The sequence below is a fragment of the Perca flavescens genome, chromosome 3 (genome assembly GCF_004354835.1).
Source record: "Perca flavescens isolate YP-PL-M2 chromosome 3, PFLA_1.0, whole genome shotgun sequence".
Classification (NCBI taxonomy): domain Eukaryota; kingdom Metazoa; phylum Chordata; class Actinopteri; order Perciformes; family Percidae; genus Perca; species Perca flavescens.
Window position 1 is genome coordinate 6,694,493 of NC_041333.1, and position 19,249 is coordinate 6,713,741.

General features: G+C 40.6%; 1 protein-coding gene across 1 annotated transcript in view; it reads left to right on the forward strand.

Annotated features, from left to right (window-relative positions):
* The first annotated feature begins 2,579 nt into the window (after positions 1 to 2,579).
* The window catches only part of nlrx1 (NLR family member X1), a 43,448-nt gene continuing 26,778 nt past the window's right edge, over positions 2,580 to 19,249 (forward strand). The window contains exons 1-4 of the mRNA XM_028574349.1: positions 2,580 to 2,766; positions 5,248 to 5,301; positions 7,738 to 7,853; positions 10,497 to 10,890. Of these exons, the coding sequence (XP_028430150.1) occupies positions 5,285 to 5,301; positions 7,738 to 7,853; positions 10,497 to 10,890 (527 nt within the window). The 5' untranslated portion in view covers positions 2,580 to 2,766; positions 5,248 to 5,284. The remainder of the gene's footprint in view (positions 2,767 to 5,247; positions 5,302 to 7,737; positions 7,854 to 10,496; positions 10,891 to 19,249) is intronic.

The following is a 19,249-nucleotide window of genomic DNA, read 5'->3' on the forward strand; positions in this document are numbered from 1 at the left end:
TAATGTTCTATCAGACTATAACTATTCGAGAGTCTGCTCTTAAGACTTTGCTCTAATTTTCGGGACAATTAGGGCCAGATTTCGGGATTTGGATTCTATATACTGTATATACAGTATATAGACTTGAATTATATAAGTTTGGAACCTTACAAACCTTTATCAACTAATGTTAGCATCGTTAGCATCAACGCTAAGCACAGCACATCACACAACAGCTGAATAATGTTACACATGAACATACACTACCGGTCAAAAGTATGGGGTCACTTAGAAATTTCAATTCCACTCCATTACAGACAGAATACCAGCTGATATCAGTTTCACTGTTTTTTTAATCAGGGCAACAGTTTTCAGATTACATTATGTGCTTACATAATTGCAAAACCATTCATCTAATGTTCCAAAGGCACATTCTGTTTACTAATCTGATATCATTTTAAAAGGCTAATTTAGAAAATATTGGAGAACCCTTTTGCAATTATGTAAGCACATTATGTAATCTGAAAACTGCTGCTCTTGTTAAACAAACAATGCAACTGATCTCAGCTGCTATTCTATCTATAACAGAGTGGAATGGAAATTTCTAAGTGACCCCAAACTTTTGACCAGTAGTGTAAGTTACCCCTAGAGTCATATTTGCGCAAAACTCTGTAATATTATTGTACCTTCTCAGTCGACACAGTTGCTTGGCTTCTCATTACTGTCTTTACTGGTGCTACACGGTGAAACTGCGGTTGCAGAGGCACCGGCTTCACTGTTTTGGAGTTTTGTACATGTTGTATTAGTACTTTTACTTCTTCCACCCCTGATTATACAGTAAGTGTGTTTCTAGTGAGACATTTATTACAGAATGTGTTGCAGTTTATTTCAGCGTCCATTCCATAATACATTACTCCCTTTAGAAATGACTGAATGTAAGACCTCCCTGTGCTGCTCCATACAACTCTCTCTGTATTTCTCAGTATGACTATATTCAGAAGATTGCGTTGTCTGGCAACTTTCACGCGCAGAAACTCGAGTGAAGATAATTACCTCTTCTGAAGAGTCCATCATGTTTTTTTAATCCTTCCTGTCCTCCTTGGCTACTAGCAACTGCGTGGAGGCGGGGTGGAGGAAGGTGCGCGATCAAGGAAGAAAAAAATGTTACTCGTTAAAATAGGTGCTAAACTAGACTTTTTTGATTTTTCAGTGTTCCATAGTATGGCGTTTTAAACTCTGTGCGACTTTTGATGTATTATGAGCACCAACGCATTTCTTTAAAAATCAACCTATTTGCAGATGTTGAGCCACTGAGCAACCAAAGATAGAAATAGAGAATGGAGCCCCGCAGGGAATTGTTAGCAGTCTAGTTTATTATTTATAAAACAGAGAGAGGATTTGGTCTGTCTTTGTTTGCAGATGACAGTGCCAGCTGGAAAAGAGGGCTTAATGTAGAGTTTGTTTTAAAACAGATTCAAAGAGTGTTAGTATGTAGTCCTCTACAGACACTGGGGGAACACATGAGGCTTCAAAATCTCTGCTGGGTAGGGATTCAGTGAAACTCAAGGCCCTGGGTCAAATCCGGCCCCTTGCAGATTTAGATCCGGCCCGTATATCAATTTGGGTTCACAATAAATTTTGGCCCACCTAGTTGTGCGCCAAACCAAAACACAGGAAAGTGTTTTTTTAAACTGTAATTATATTACATTCAAAGCAGAATATGTCAGACACTGAGACTCAGAAATCCCCCCAGAAGCAGAGAGTTTTCATATTCAGGCTGTGAAACAGGTTGTTGTTAAAATAATTATCATTGTTTTGCTTGATTTGCTAAATTCTATGATGGCTAAGGAACTCTTTTGATGACTTTTGTTGACATGAATGTCAACAAAAATGCAACAAAAAGCGTACAAAAATGTCGGAAAAAGCAACAAAATTACAAAAAGGTGATAAATGTCTGAGAAAGCCACAAAAAGTTGGAACAAAAACAACAAAAAATTAGGAAATGTTTAAAAAAGTGACACGCTGTCAACAAACTCTACATGTCTGGCCCTTGGTGTGATTCTCTTTTTCCAGTGTGGCCCTTAGTGAAATTGAGTTTGACACCCCTGGTGTAGACTGTGGGTTAAATTTCAAAACAAAACTTAATTCTAAATTTGTCACATACACACAGTAGTGAACTACAATGTAGTGAAATTCCATTACTGCATTTAACCCATCCTAGGGGCCGCTATACAGTACAGCATCCAGGGGGCCACTTGGGGTTCAGTGTCTTGCTCAGGGACACTTTGACATGTGGCTGGAGGAGCAGGGGATCAAACCACCAATCTAGTGGTTGAGCAACAACATACCTCTGAGCCACAAGCCACACAGCAGGAATGTCAGGGTAGTATAGGGCAGAAGAAAACTATTCTTTGTTAGGCTGGCAGGACTTGGAATTTAGGCTTTTTCTGTTTTATCTTTGTTTGGACATAGTAAGAAACATCAACTGATCTCCAAAGCAGTTCCTATATGACACAGTAGGCTACTGTATGTAAGAATTTAGTTCACACTTTGACCTGTAGAGATCAGTAATACGCTTAGCGGCGTCTACACTGCCGGAATCCTACAAGAAGAAGAAGCCACTGTAACGAACACCGCTTCGAGCGCTTCACCAGCTGTCTTTATACACTCACCTTCATAGTATTCGTTTAGTCGCTGCGAAACGTTTTGGGATATCGTGGGAAATTAACGTCAATGTCCTGAAACAGAGACCGATGGGAGACAAGGGTGCAGGACGATGAGACATTGGTATGTAACTGGATTTATTTTCCATGACATGGCATTTCACTTTTAGTTTGCATGAGTGCAAACTGATAGCTGGTTCAACCTGTATGTTATAAAGTAATACGTTCAAACTGTTACCTATGTGACGCTAACTGGCAGGCTGTAACTTTGCAGTAACTGCAGTAACGTTAGCTAATTTACATTCACTCGTGTTTCCTGTTTATGGTATTACAAATGAAAATTGTGATCGAAGCTGTATCATTAACTAGTCTAATTAAGTTTATAAGTGGCAATGGGTTAATTCCTTTATTATTATTGTTATTATTATTATTATGTATTAAACTTTACACCGGTAACTCCGTGATTGTGAACCGGGTAAAGTTGCTTTTCTTTTCGAAAACGTTATTCAAGAGAGGTTGGACGGCTCTTCCGGGGTTCTTCCCGTGTAACTTTAGCTCCGGTATTCATAGACAGTTTGTGTACATAGACAGTTAAAGAAATGGACCAACAGATCCCGTTGCTCTGTTCTGAGACCATTGACATATATAATGGACCAATAGACCCCGTTGCTCTGGACGGAGACCAGTGAAGGCTATTAGAAGCACTTTTCCGGTGATCTCTTGCTTTACTGCGCAGCCTCCAACTGACAGAGACAACGTAAATGTGACGTGAGCAACGTGTCTGAAAGTTGTAAGTTTTCTGGTAGCTGTGCCAAGAGAAATCTCAATCATTCCCAGTCTTACAGAGACGGATAGTGTAGGTATATGTCAGGAGATAACATAAGCACAGGCTAATTATTGCTAACTAACATGCTAGTTAACATTAGTAATTAAAACTAAACGGCTAATGTAAGTCGAAACTGCCTGCGAGCTTCTCCTGTACTATACGGTAATTCCTCTACTGTGCGACAGTAAGTCACTTGGTTATTACACAATCGTTAGCCTATTTTTACAAAAACGTCTGCTACGGAGCCATAACGTGAGTTACAAGGTAATGGAGTCTTTTATACATTGTCGTGTTTCTTTAGAAATAAACAACGGACAAATATAGTCTTCAAACGCTTCAGATGTAAAGTTATTCGCTGTCAAGTGACGTAAAAAAAAAAATGGCGGTCAGTGGAATGCTAACAGGAGGTGATCGCTTTGTAGCAACAAAATGGCGCCATCGGATCTTCGAGTTCTGAAGCGAAGCTTACCCCCTTGACTGAGACCACTGAAGGATATTAGAAGCACTTTTCCGGTGAGGGCTGAGCGTTACCAAAGAATTTCTAATATAGGAAGAAGTTCCACTCTCTCGTTACTTCCGGCTTCTGAACTGGTTGCAGTTCCACTAGAGATCCATATAGGATCACAGGCCAGTGCAGAATGAATGAATCACCATCACCAAACCCCCCACACTCTATTGAAATGGACATACTTTTAGCGTGTATAGAGCCAGCATATTTTCAGATGTGAGTGGGTAAATTAAGGGTTTATTTCAACCAAACCAGAGTGGTGATTTTTGGAACGGTGAAAGGAAGAACCAAGAAATCTTTTAATAGTTTTATTTTGTTTCTGTCAACTTTGAATGAAGTGTATTTTACGTCGCGCGAGCGTGTCAGCCGCGTGGCTTGTCCGTTTATATTTTGGCTCCCATGTTAACAGGTTACAGCTTACACACTGCCGGGGTGAGCTGCGCGAGCCGCGCCTGAGACGCGTGCCTGCTAGAAATAGAACCGACGCCTATTTTTCACGCGAGACGCGAGCGTGTTGGAAGCGTTTCCAGGCAAAATAGAATAGGAAAATATGTTTATATGTCATTTAGACGCGAATGCATATTAATAAATGACATCTTGATGTTTGAAAGTCTAGGTTTTGATATCAATGTAGATATAAATGTAATACAACATTTCAAATGTTGCACTGGTCAGAACGAAATATTCTGTAACATATTTTGCAGTCAATACTGCCGATGTTGTCTTGCTTTAATCAAATCAGTAGGCTATATATAAAGGGTAGTAGGATAGGCTACGATAACAACGTGAGTGACGGTCCAACATCAGATAGGCTGTATAGGCTCTTTACAGCTACACAGACAGCCCACTTAGCCATTTTTCTGAGTTTGAATCTGTCGGCGTTATGTCCCGAGATCATCCCTCCCTGTACCTAGCAGCAGGAGCAGCGGCGCGTCAGACACGCTTCTGGTGTGTAGGACACAGAAAAATCCACGCAGCTGAGACGCAACAGAAACGCCACGCTCGCGAGACCAGTGCAGTGTGTAACCGGCCTAAAACATGTCCCTTTGGATGGTGTTTTCGGGACATTGCACAATCATCGTCTCACTGCATACTGTACCTTTTTCTGCTTTCACTGCAAGTGCATCCTTGTGTGCATTCATGAGATACAAACAAAATGGGGACCCGCTCATCAATACATAGGGCTGCTAGTAGTCAAAAACTGCACAGGGTACCTTTACGTTCCTTTTTGCACACATTGTCTCACTTTGTATTCTTACTGTTTTTCACAGAACGGTCCTCGACATCAACACGCAGAGGAACAGAAGGATGAGCTCACTGCACAGGTTGGTGACATTGTTATTGATGCTGAGGCTCAAATATCATTCATGTGCAAACTGTCTGAAGATCAATGATTGCCTTAGGATTTGTGATGCAGGTGTTAAACAAATCTCTTGTGTATACGGAGCCAGTCTGACACATTGTATAGCTATGCCTGAATACAATACTCTAGGCTTTTTTCCAATTTAAAAATATTTGAATTAAAATCTTCATCCTCTTTATAAATGTCACATAACTACTACTAACTAGTTTACGTTAAAATAACGGCTTACAAATTGTGATGCTACACTGACTTGTAATAGGGAGAATGGTGCTCTGTCATTTGAATGCCTGTTCTGGCACTGTGTACGTTTCTCTGGCGAGTGGCTACGATCTCCCTAGAGTATAAAGTAGGGCTCTTACGATAACCGCATCACCGCAATACTGCACCCCATTTTTAAATTTATTTAATAACTTTTTGCTGGTGAAAGTTACAGAAGAACAGATGTTGTGTGATCTGAAATATAATGAAAGCAATAATCATTGTTATCCTCATCGACTGTCTTCTATATTTAAGAGATAATGGAGAAAAAAAACTTAAGTTGCTCGTCACTTCAGCTTTGCACAAGAGTAAGCCCATTAAATATATGGGGGATTTCTTTTGTGTGTCAGATTATTATGAAATATTTTTACAGGTAACCTTTAATACACATTAGGGAAGGCAAAGACATGTCTCCGTTCTCAGCTGAGGTGGACACAATAATGTTAAAGCTGCAGTGTTTACCATTACACAGCCTAGCAGCTACGAGAGTTTCCTTCTGCTTATAGCTTAATCCCGACAAAACTGCACGTTTAAATTTCAGCCTGCATGCAAGTTTTCTAGCCTAAAACAGAAAATCTTATTTTGGTAGAGAGCGCAACAAGTTAGTGGACTGCCGAGTCGCCCTTTCTGCTCAGCTGCTGGACCACTGTGCTGCGAAGTAAACTGCTTTTTAAAGTTGTATTCCGTATGATTTGAGTTAGGTTGTTACTAGTGGCAGCTTTGGCGGAGATGTAATTGCAGGCGGGCCTCTGGGACCTCATCTCCCCGAGTTCCTCTGAAAAAACCGTGTTGACTGTATGGTGTCGTTAGATTGGCAGCTCTCCCCTGCACGATGCCTTCACATGCTCCAGTCCACACTGATAGCAGTTTAGTCTAAGATGAGCTACGAGCTAATACATCCATGAAGATGTGAGCCGTGTGGGGACACGCGCAGCGGTGGAGATGATAGAGCCGGGGAGGCAGCGGCTAGCTTACGTGGCTATCTGTGCTAACACGGTCAACAGGGATAACGCAGCTAGTGGGATTACTTACTGAGGGGGTCGGGGAGGCATGATGTTTTCTGCAGTTAAGATGTCTCATATGCCTTGGCACTGTTGACTGTGTTAGCACGGTAGCCACGTAAAAACAAGTGGAGCCAGTGCACGCCCAGCCTGGGTAATGTTGGTGCCAAACAGTGGTGGGCATCTAACCAATGTGACACCAACACCCTATTAACCACTGAGGCAGAATGTGAAACAACCTTAGATGATGAAGTGGAGGTTGAGAAAGACCGGGCAGCATGCACCGCCTTCCCCATATCCGCCTCACCCGGGGAGGAAAGGGCCGAACGTCCCCTTCGACCCTATTGCGGCGCCTCACAATGGCTTTTTCCCATTCCATAGAAAATCCTTCATTAGGTTATGATATTGTTTGAAGATCCTGTTTGCAATGGCTATTGGCAAAATCATAAATAACCATTTCAGATGTCCAAGTGTCCAAGTTTTTCCAGAGTCTCGACCTCTGAGATAAGGGATTTTGGGAACCTTCCCCAGCAGACAAAGAAGTGGGTCTGCTGACAACTGCTGACCTATTGCTCTACTAACACCTGTGCATACAAAACATTTTGTTGCAGTCCCACAAACAATGCATTCTGGTACCTACATGAGATTTACATTTGGGGCAGATCCTGTTCTATACTTACTATAGATATACAGCGATATGTAGACCTGATGCAAAATGTTATATTGTAACTCCTTATATCTGTTGCAAATCGAAATTTTACAAAACAATTGAACAATCTTTAATTCTCTAATATTTTCAAATCATCCCATCTTGTTTCCTTGAGATTGCCAATAGGCAATCTGATCGCCAGTCTGACAAGCTACATTGAACACGTTATTGGACATAACATATTATGGATTTGCGGAGTGGCTTTCACTTTCATTAATGAAACTACACTGACGTGCTGACACGTTTCTATGTTGAGGGCGTCTTGCTTCGGTAGCGAGACGCAGTTATATTATTGCAGCTGTTCTCTGCCAATAAACTCCAACCTGCCAACCCCATGTGAGGTAGATCTAGGATCAATTGGAATAATCCACTTTGTGAGGAAAGGGGGTTGTTGACTGTGGGATTGCATGTGATGTGTTGTGTTTTACAGACAGCTGAGTCAGCTCCGCGGAGCATGGAGGTGGAGGTGGAGTAGGGTGGAGGTTTCTCTGTACCCAGCCACTGGCTTCCACTGCAGGACCTACTGCTCCACTACCTCAGGACCAGGTGCACAACTCGGTTTAAACCTTGATGACATGATGATGACAAAATACTGCTTTCATAAAACTACAACTGTAAAAAGCTTTCTTCAGTGTGAAAAATACAAAATGTTTATTTTAGCAGTTTAGATTTAATTGTGGGAATGCTGTTCAATAGCATTCCCACTATTGTTATTTGGTTTTCTTTATTCTTATTATTCCGTACGTTTTGTGGCTCTGCGTAACTTCTGCATACTTTCAGCTATTAAAACCATTCAACTTTTAAAATGTTCAGCTCTTTCAGCTAATGATGGGACTTCTTCAACTTTTTTTCTACTATTTATACTTTTTAAAATATTAAGCTTTTTAACACTTTTTTTTAACATTGAAGTGAATGAGAGCATGCTTCAAATCCTTAAAATCTTCTTCCGCTCCCAACATTTTCAGCTCCTTCATACTTTCACCTACAGACGCCAAACAAACTTTAAAATGTTCACAAAATGTTCAGCTATCCGGCTACTACTTTTCAGTTTGATATCTTTTACAGTTTTTGTGAAAAAGCTGTTTAAGTTTAGTGATCATTTCAGGATTTTTCTGTGTTTCTAATGTGTTTATTGGGCTGCTTAGAGTAATGACGTCATCATCTAGAGTGTGAAGCTTCAAAAAATGATCTTTGTCCCTTCTCTATAAATTGCTCTCACACCCACAATTTTTACTTGTCATACACAATTTATACATCAAAACGTAGGTATTTTTGTCTAGTTTCAGGCAATGTGCTCAGTTTTACAGTATTACAGTATTACAGTTTAGCTTCCAGCTTTTCTATAAATGTATTTCAGCTCTTACCTTTTTAAGGTAATGCAGTTCAGCTTCCAAGTGACAATTTTACATTTCAACTTCCAAGTTTTTCAGCAGTGCAGTGCAATCCATTTGAGATTTTTCAAACAATGGTTTTCATATTTCTGCATTTTCATCTGTTTCTCACAGCATTTGTAAGTCTTTCATACTTATTCATAATTTCAGTTAAAAAATAAATTCAGACCTCACAATGTTCTACATTGCATTGTTGAACTTTTAAAGCCAACAATTCAGTTTAGTGTCAGCTTTTCAAAAAAACTTTAAATATTCCTACATTAGTTTTTAACTTTTTAATGAAATTCATGTTTATTTTAAAACCATTCCTACTTTTCTCACTACTTCAACTTTTTTTTTACGGATTTAAGCTATTCATTCAGTTAGCTTTAGCAATTCAGCTATTCAGCATTCCCACGCATTTTCTGCAGGAAATGCATTTTCTACGATTTAATTCCCTTGAGTTTTAGCAATCAGTCAAAGGCTGCAGGACAGCGGTAAACATGACCATAGTGTATTAAAAAAAAAAAAAAAACTATAATGCCATTTGCGTGGTACAGCTCAACGCGACTCTACTCGACTCACTCTTTTTTATACCAGAGGCATTATGTTTTTGTGGTCGTTCCATTCTCGTGAATGTAAAATCTCAGGAACACCTGGACGGAATTTCTTTAAATTTGGACCACTTGGACTGAATAGATATGATTTTGGTGGTCAAAGGGCACCGTGATCTCACAAAACATGTTTTTTTGCCATAATTTAAGAATTAATACATTTGTCACAAATGTCTAATGGGATGACATTTTATACTCCACAGGTCAGCCTTACTGTGACATTATAATGTTCTGCTTTTCTGGCCATTATTCACAACAAGGGGAACACAAGGGGACATTGTGATCATATTTCACCAACATATACAGTATTTGGTCGGATGCTGAATTGGTGACACTTATCTTGGGTGCCCACCTTCACCTATGTTGGTGATAGACGGGCCAAATCAACCAATCAGATCAAACTCTTGCCGAAACCAGTCGGGAGACAATCAAAAACATCTTTTCCTCCGAGAAAAGCCTCCAGTGCCGTTTTTTGCTTTTCTTTCAATGAAGGAATACTTTCTAATTTGGTTAAAAGTTGTGCGATAGCTACACTCATCTCATCCGTGGAAGCTGCCATGTTGTTTAGACTGAACAGTCGCTTCTCGTTGCGTCACACCTAAACCCGCCTCAAAACCAACGCTGATTGGTCGGTCATTTGGCGAACGGCTCCAAATTTTCTCTATCTCAAGATGCTTGCGAGATCAGGACGGTCTCACGAGGCTATTGGATTATATAAATTAAGCAAAAAGGGTTGGAAGGGTTTTTAAAGGGTAACTACTTTTTTTTTAAACCTGGACCCTATTTTCCTATGTTTTGTGTCTAAGTGACTGACAGGAACAACAATCTTTGACATTGGTCAGAGTTAGGGTTAGTAAGAGACAGGGTTAGTAATTGTGGTAACAGTTAAAACAATGTTATTAAAACAAAAATAAAGTTATTAAATGTTGTTGCATGATAAAAAAATAGGCTATACAATCCATTTCCTGACTGCTTTAGTAACCTTTCTGCTTGTGTCTCTCTCATGAAGCTTCGTGAACCATATTATTAATTTTCTGAGGCCACCAGATGGTACTCTTGGTGTAAAGAAAAAGGCTCAAGGAATGGCAATTCAGTGTGATGTCAGCCCTTTGTAGAACAGAGAGTACCATCTAGTGGGCTCAGGAAATAAAGCAAGTGGTGTGACTATCACTAGTAAATACACCATTTTTTTCTCTCTATTACAGCTGAATCCATAGAGATTCACAAGAGGAAGCTCTTCCTGTGGTTCAGCCACCTTCCTCGGGAGGAAAAACAGTTTGGTGGGTTCTTCAGCCCCGAGACCATGCATGTGGAGCCACTGATACTGGAAAGAAAAACTGAAGAGAAGGCAGGACTACTCAGTTCCGTTCTCCAAACCCAGCCCCCCTCCTGCCCCTCTGTGACTGTGGAACAGCTGTTTGATCCCACTGATGCCTGGAGGGAAGGTCGGGGGCTCAATGTGCTGCTGTACGGGGCCGTGGGAACAGGCAAAAGTACAGTGGTCCGAAAGCTGGTCCTGGATTGGTGCACGGGGACCACCCTGTCCCACTTCAAGCTGCTGGTTCCTTTCTCTTGTGAGGACCTTGGCCAACTGTCAAAGTAAGACAACCTTCTATTAATCAGTGGCATTTTTCACCGTTGTCTTATGTCACATATATCTGATATCTTGAATTTGGAATTAGGTAATATAAGTAATTTCCCCCAGCATCAGAGCTAATCAACACAATCAAATTGTACAATAATCTAGGACTGGGCAATATGGTCTAAAAAAAAATCCTATTTACGATTTCAATTTATTCCCAGATGATTTTAAACCAGAGCAACAGGACACAGCAAGACATTAGTACAGGTTAAACTATATAGAAGTCAACAAGACACCATACAGACAGCTAGAGCAACAAATAAGATTTCTCAGTAAGCCATGCAGACCTACAGGAAGATATTAGCACAGTTACACATCAACAGTATCCCCATTCAGTATAATAAGCCATGCAAGCATCAATAACACAGACCCGAGCCATCTTCTTGCACCGTTCAACCATGCAAAGCAGTAACAAGTAGTAATAAAAAGATGAAATAGGCTACATAACTCATGAGGGACGCGTTAATACAGCACAGGTTAATAAGATGGTAAAATAGTTAAAATACAAGTTAAGTTTTCATACATACCCAAGAAATGCAGAGTGGGCTATATTTGACACCGGGCAAGACATCAAACATGTTAGCAGCAGGTCAGCAGCGATAACAACAATAATATAAAATTACCAGGAGATACAATTTTTTCACAAGTCTTACTTTCCAAGAGCCAGGTAGGTGGTGCAGTTTCTTGTTTCATTTGGTAGAGTGTTCCACCTATTAGAGGCTCTAACAGAAAAGCATGATTGACTAAAGGAGCTGGACCTGTAAGGGTTTACACAGTCCCCTCTCAGAACAGACCTAGTGGTTCTAATAATAATTTTTTGCTTAATAAAAGTATTGAGTGTTGGAGGAGCTTTGCCATTCAGGATCTTGAACATTAGGCAGGTGTCATTGTATTTGATTAGATTTTCCCAACTAAAGGCTGATTTATGCTTCTGTGTCAAATCGACGGCGTATCCCTGCAGACCCCTCTGCGTCGCCGCGAACCCCCCGTCGCGCATCGTCCAGCATCTGCCGATGCTGGACGTGCACCTCCTTTTTTTTTGTGATTATTATTATTATTTATTACATTTATATAGCGCTTTATCATAGACACTCAAAGCGCATTTGGGATGAGGGGGGTGGGGACTGCTCTCTAACACCACTAATGTGTAGCACCCACCTGGGTGATGCACGGCAGCCATACAACGCCTTACGACGCCAGACGCCAGAACGCTCACCACACATTGGTCAACTTGTCCTGTGTGTTGATAGTCGGTGTTTCAAGCAGCCTACTGTGGGAAGTAGCAACATGCTAGTTCACTGACACGAGCTTTGCAAATAAACTCCGACATATTTGGTTACAATGACGGGGTTATCTGTTTGTAAAGTGTCTATATGTCAGTAACTTTTTGAAATTAGCACTTTGCCAGCAAGCAGTACTTTGTGGGTAGTTGTGCTAAAGTTTGCTTGCTAACGTAACATAAACTGGCTGGCAGACACCTCACAAATAACCTCAGACTTATCACCGACTAGCGTTATGGTGGTGAAATGCACCGTGATGCAAATCGACCTCGATGCAAACTCTGAAAGGGTCACGACGCCGTAGGAGTGACGGCGTAGCTACGGCGTGGAGTTGATGCAGAAGCATACAACAGCCTTAAGGATCACATTTTGGTTAATAATTTTACAATGGTGATAAGTATTGTTTTTTCTGTCTAGCACATTGAGGGCCTGTTTATACAGAGAGAGAACAGGCTTAAGGGTTGTATCTTTTGCTTGCGTCCAGCTTGTCATACAATATAAGTAGATGGGAGGTGATTATTAGATCCAAATATAATTTTGCTGCTGAACTTGTTAGGCAGCTTCTTATATACCTAAAATTGGTTAGATTACATTTAGTTAGTCGCATTACTTTTTTCACTTGTTTTTTGAAAGACAAGGTGGAGTCAAGGATGATACCGTGATATTTGACATGACAGACAACTTGAATATTCTCACCAAACGCATATACTTTGTGATCACAGTCCGATGTGGAGTGTGTCTTTGTAAAAAAAGTTTTCTTTACATTTAGACGCAGGTGACAATGTTCAAGCCATGTAGTTACATTTGCCATTGCTGCGTTAAGTTTAAAAGCTGCTTCTTTTTTGGTTTTTGCATGGACGTATGTTATAGTATCATCTGCATACATCTGAACTTCTCACCCTGTACAAATCGATGGCAAGTAATTTACGTATAAGCTAAACAAGAGAGAACCTAAGATGGACCCTGGCGCACACCCTGGCGCACGCAACAAATTTTAATTGGCTAATCTAGAAATGAGTATTTAATGATTAACAGTATGTATAAAATGCCTTTTTAAAATTCACCAATTCACACCAAGAAAAGTGATCCGGCACCGGATAAGCGGATGAAGTTGGATGATGGATGGACGTTTCTGACCACACTTGAAGGCAGCTTTATTTCACAGGAGCGAGAGAAAGAAAAGATAAGAGTAAGATATAGCGAGTGCTTTGTTGTTGCAGGAAATTGCAGCTATTACACAAACTCCCAGGCAGTTCAGTGCTTGTGTTTCATTCTTTACCCTCATAGTGTTTTAAATCTTTCTTGTGGCAGCAATCCAAAATCTCCCAGTCATTCTTTTTTTTAACCGGCATGTGTGTAACTGCATGTAAAAATATAATATAACAAGATCTATAATACTCAAGCATGTTTATTTCATAAGGTCTTAGGGAAAATACTAACATTTTCTTTTCTCTCTTAACAATACAGTGTTTCCTCTAGAATTTATAGTCTTTGGATCAGAATAAAATCAGTTTTAATACTGTGAGTCTGTTCAACTTTAACATTACAGATATCACACAGAGCTAATGAACAATTCAGATACATAACACATTTTACTATGACCACTACTACTGTCATTACTAAACATTGTTCTAAAATATGAACAATAACGTTGCAGTCAGTGAGCTTATTTGCTTGCTAAACACTGCTCCAGCACATAGACGGTACCATAGATATATCTGCCAACATGTACGCATTTTTCGTACTCTGCACGCATTTTGACCCTTAAGTACGCTTGTAGAAATTTTCAGTTTCTATGCAATCTACCTCTATGACGTTGACTCTGCCCCTAAGCAGTGGAGTGAAAAGCTTTTGGCCAATCAAAGCGCTGCATTTTAACTCTCCACCCACCTGCCCCTCCTAGCCAAATGCTTTGCACGTTTAATTCAATTCAGTGCCTCAGCAAGCCAGGCTGTCCGGATAGCTATAGGCTTGCATGCCATGGCTGAACCGCCTCAAAAAAAAAAAAAAAAAAAAAAAGGATTTCTTAACGGGAGAGATGGCCTTTCCTCCACATGTCCAGGCTACCTCACATAGACAGTATATAGAACCTCATCACACGTTCTGCACCGACATCGACATCAGTCACCAAGTGGCAACAGGTAACGAACACAGTCACATAAACAAATACTCCCCACCCCCCGAAACATAATAATATTAAAAATAAATGGATGATAAGAATAAAACGTCATCCCCAGGTAACAATTTTTGGTTCCAAGAACGTTCCCTGAAGGTTCTTTTTCGGTTCTTTTTTGGTTCCCATGGAAAGTTTTCCTGCCGTTTAGGGAATGTTAGTTTTTGGTTACATCGACCGTTCTCAGAACGTTTAGAGAACGTTCCCGTAACATTCCCCTACCATTGCAACCTTTAGAAAACGTTCCCCTAACGTTCCCCTAACCTTTAAGTAACTTTAACAACCATGGTACCAAAAAATAAATATATATTTATATAAGAATCAGAATCAGTTTTATTGGCCATATAGACACATACTGTACAATAGAGACAACATACATATAGGCATATTAACACAATATATTGTATACATTTAGAGTGCAAAGTAATAGTGCAAATGTAGTGTGCAAGATGCATATTGGAATGATAAAGTATGGTGAATGGCCAAAGTGGGGATGACCCCACTTATCAGCAGCTCAGGAGAGTGATGGCAGTGGGAAAGAAGCTGTTCTTGTGTCTGGTTGTTTTTGTGTGCAGGGATAGTGCCTGCCAGAGGGGAGGAAGCAGGAGGATGGCAGCAGTGTTTCTACACTGCTGCCAATAGCTCTTGTGGTAGGCCATGCTTCCGCAGTTGCCGTAGGAAGTACATCCTCTGCTGAGCCTCTTTAAGGATGTTGGACCAGTGTCCTGGGAAATGATGGAGCCCAGAAACTTAAATGACTCCACCTTTGACACTAGGCTGTTGGATATTGTGAGGGGGGGGGGAGCACCGTGGTGTCCTCCACATCTGCTGCAGTCAGCGCGGGGAAGTTTTTAGAGTAGCAAGTAGAAGCAAAGTTACAAGTCAAATTAAAACCTCTAATCAGCCAAGCTAAGCATAATAATGATGTGAACAATAAAATGCAGAATTTCAGGTCCTGGAAGGCCTTATTTGTCTTTCTGCCCTGCAGGCTATACGTTTTACAACGTCATTGGTTGCCACTCGCCGTAGCATGTAACGGATGGCAGTACCTCCGGTCCAACCTCCAAAGGTTGTCAGGAAAAGTTGCTGTAAAACATATAGAAATACAAATTACACATGTAGAACAAAGTGGAGAGCTTGTACAATCTCATTTTGTAAGAGAAGTCCGTTCAGTTATGATATTTGAATTTATGTAATTATATAGTGTAGGGATGGCGAAAACTAAACATTTTCTTGACCGGTCACCGAGCCTCATTAACTGGTTGAAACCGGTTAAACGTTTAGTTTAAAATATGCTACGCTATTTGAAATAACAGCCATTTCGAGCCGCGCCTGCAATTTCTCAACTCTGTCGCATCTCTCTCTCACACACACACACACAATTTAAATCCCCTACAGCGCGAAACAAGTCCCGCAAATGCGGCGCAGAGGAGCTTGTATGTAATCGGAAGACAAATGGCTCCTTAGTTTCGAAATAGTTTGGGTACAAGCCAGGTGATTGCGTTTAAAATAAAGTCGTTTGTCTAGCGTTCGAAGCTCATTAGAAACATTGCCGCGGCTCATTTGAGAAAATGACAGCTCCGAAGAGACGCCGCTTTAGTTTGAGTGTAGTGCTAACAATAATAAAGAAAGATGATGATCATCTTCACCTTATCTGTTACCACTGAAATGCAGATGTAATGTGTTTCCAAATATAAGCCCTTCTTATGCGGAATATTGCCTAATAGACTGCAACAGGATACAACCAATGGATAAAACAGGCACCTTCAGAATGGGTCGTTCAAGAGGATGGCAACGTAGCAAGCAAACACGATCAAATGAAAGGTAAACACCCTTTAGAGTGCTCTAGCGTTTCAGCAAGTCCCTGGGGCTCATTGGAGGTGGCTAACAGCAGTGAAGCTATTGACAACTTCACAACACAATTCATTTGGATACAAGCGTTGCATTATGGAAGATAGACGGGATTCTGAACAGCAATGCGCGCACACACACACACACACACACACACACACACACACACACACACACACACACACACACACACACACGCACACACACGCACACACACACAGCAGAGCCGAGGTCTACTTCACGCAGCACATGTAACTGGCTGGAAACAATAGCTACAGCTTATACATTATTTACTTCCGCTGGCGCAGATGAACTAACGGTACACTCGTTAACTGTAAGCTGTCCACTCTTGTTCACCGCGCTGTGCAAACAAAGCTTTACTCTGCAAATAGCGACTTTACAAACAAGCTAAAATGAAAGATGTCAGTTTGTAGTCTGTTTCTTAGTTTGCAACGAATCTTGATTTTTGGACAAACTCTTGTAAACGTAGCTGCTGTCTAAACGAACCATCCTCTCCGCTGGAGCGGTAAACCTGTGGCTGTATTATAAGACCAAAATAAATACATGTGGCTACTTAATATGCACGTGAATTACATGTTTTCAATTTATTAAGCGACAACTGTACATGTAGTAACAGGTAGGCTATGTTGTATGAATATCCATCGCTACTGTAAAGGCAAAAAAAAATCCTACTTATCCCTTGCTGCCACTGGGAAAAAAATAAAAATAAAATAAATTCCCTATCGATCCATGACCTCAACAGACAACAAACCGGAACCAAACAATTTTTTTTTTAATGCCTTATGAAAAATTTTGCTTGAGGGATTATTTCACTTCACAGAAAAAAAAATATTTGAATGAGATGGCTAACTGTAGTAGGGTTTATTCCAATATCATCCATCTTTTCCTCAAATGTGTCCATCCGCTGTGCCATGCGGGTAATGGATGTCCTCATTGCTATGGAATAATTAATGGTTTTAGTTGTTATACATTATATACTTTCATATGTGAACAACTTAAGTGAGTCTTCTTACCTCTCTGTGATGAGTCACCTCCCTCTGTGTGATGAGTTCTGCTGTTTACAACAACAAAAAAGTTAAGTTACACTCAAGTTCCTTGTCATGAAATTGTATATAATTGAAAATGGAAAATTCAAAGCCACTGTACCTTCAACTGGGTCCCAGGCTGAGCTTGCATTACAATAGACCCATCAAGCTCTGGGCGACTGGCTGGTTTCCTGTGTGGTGTTGACTCATCTAAAAAGAAAGTTGATATGAATATTGGTCAGTTAATTTATGGTAGGTTTCTTGCACATGCTATTGCAAAAGATGAACCTATGCTGTCACATTAGACAATAGCTAAAAATAAAAAAAAACTTGCAGGTGGAGGAGGCAGTGACATCTGCTGACCTGAAAAAGGGCAGGAAGAGACAAACGCCTCAGAACATCTGAAATAAAAGACAATACAATTTGTACTGATTGCAAAAAGAATATTTGAATTGTGTAAATAATGTAGCTAGTCTGTACTTAAGAGGTCTTACCATTACCATTATCTAAATAAACAATGGATGTATTTAGACAACCAAGGAGGTGTAATAATTATGTTGTGCTAGGTTAGCATGCAGTTTTGTGAACAGAACATGACTTTATCTCTCATCCACATTACAGGCTTTACAGCATACAGCTGTATGAGCCTCGGATGTATCGTAAGATAAGTGTTAAACCCTAAACCCATATCGGCTCTTAGGGACATATAAGATATTACATTAACGTTAGCTAGCTAGCTAGCTAGAATCCATCCGTTCACCTTTTATGCGTCGCACAAAGACACGCCGGTTGGAACCAAAGATCTCAAATTTGGACTCATCAGACCAAAGCACAGATTTCCACTGGTCTAATGTCCATTCCTTGTGTTTCTTGGCCCAAACAAATCTCTTATGCTTATTGCCTCTCCTTAGCAGTAGTTTCCTAGCAGCTATTTGACCATGAAGGCCTGATTGTGCAGTCTCCTCTTAACAGTTGTTCTAGAGATGTGTCTGCTGCTAGAACTCTGTGTGGCATTCATATGGTCTCTAATCTGAGTTGCTGTTAACTTGCAATTTATGAGGCTGGTGACTCGGATGAACTTATCCTCAGCAGCAGAGGTGACTCTTGGTCTTCCTTTCCTGTGGCGGTCCTCATATGAGCCAGTTTCGTTGTAGCGCTTGATGGTTTTTGCGACTGCACTTGGGGACACATTCAAAGTTTTCGCAATTTTCCGGACTGACTGACCTTCATTTGTTAAAGTCATGATGGCCACTTCTTTTTACTTAGCTGATTGGTTCCTACCATAGTATGAATTCTAACAGTTGTCCAATAGGGCTGTTGGCTGTGTATCAACCTGACTTCTGCACAACACAACTGATGGTCCCAACCCCACTAATAAGGGAAAAAATTCCACTAATTAACCCGACAAGGCACACCTGTGAAGTGAAAACCATTTCAGGTGACTACCTCATGAAGCTCATTGAGAGAACACCAAGGGTTTGCAGCGCTATCAAAAAAGCAAAGGGTGGCTGCTTTGAGGAATCTAAAATATAAGACATGTTTTCAGTTATTTCACACTTTTTTGTTAAGTACATAATTCCATATGTGTTCACGGACATTATTTTCCTGATTTTCTTTTTTTTTACGCTGCGTTGAAGCGAGTTGTCCCGTCACTGTTCCCGTGGTCAGAACTGAAGAGATGGTAACTGACAACATCTGTGTCCTGTCGGTGACGACAGCAATGTGACTGAGCAACTGACATAACATGTCGAGAATTAATGTTTAGTCTTGCTACACGTAATATTACATTTTATCAGCGGTGGAAAGTAACTATAGCCAGGGGTTAAATTGGGCCTCGGCTCTCCGGTGCTCAGCCCCGGTGTTATAGCCCTACTGGTTTCCACACTAACTGGTTTCCATATGTTGTGTTTACCTAACAACTGCCGATGTGGTCCGCCTCTGTCACCAGATTCGTCACCCAATCACA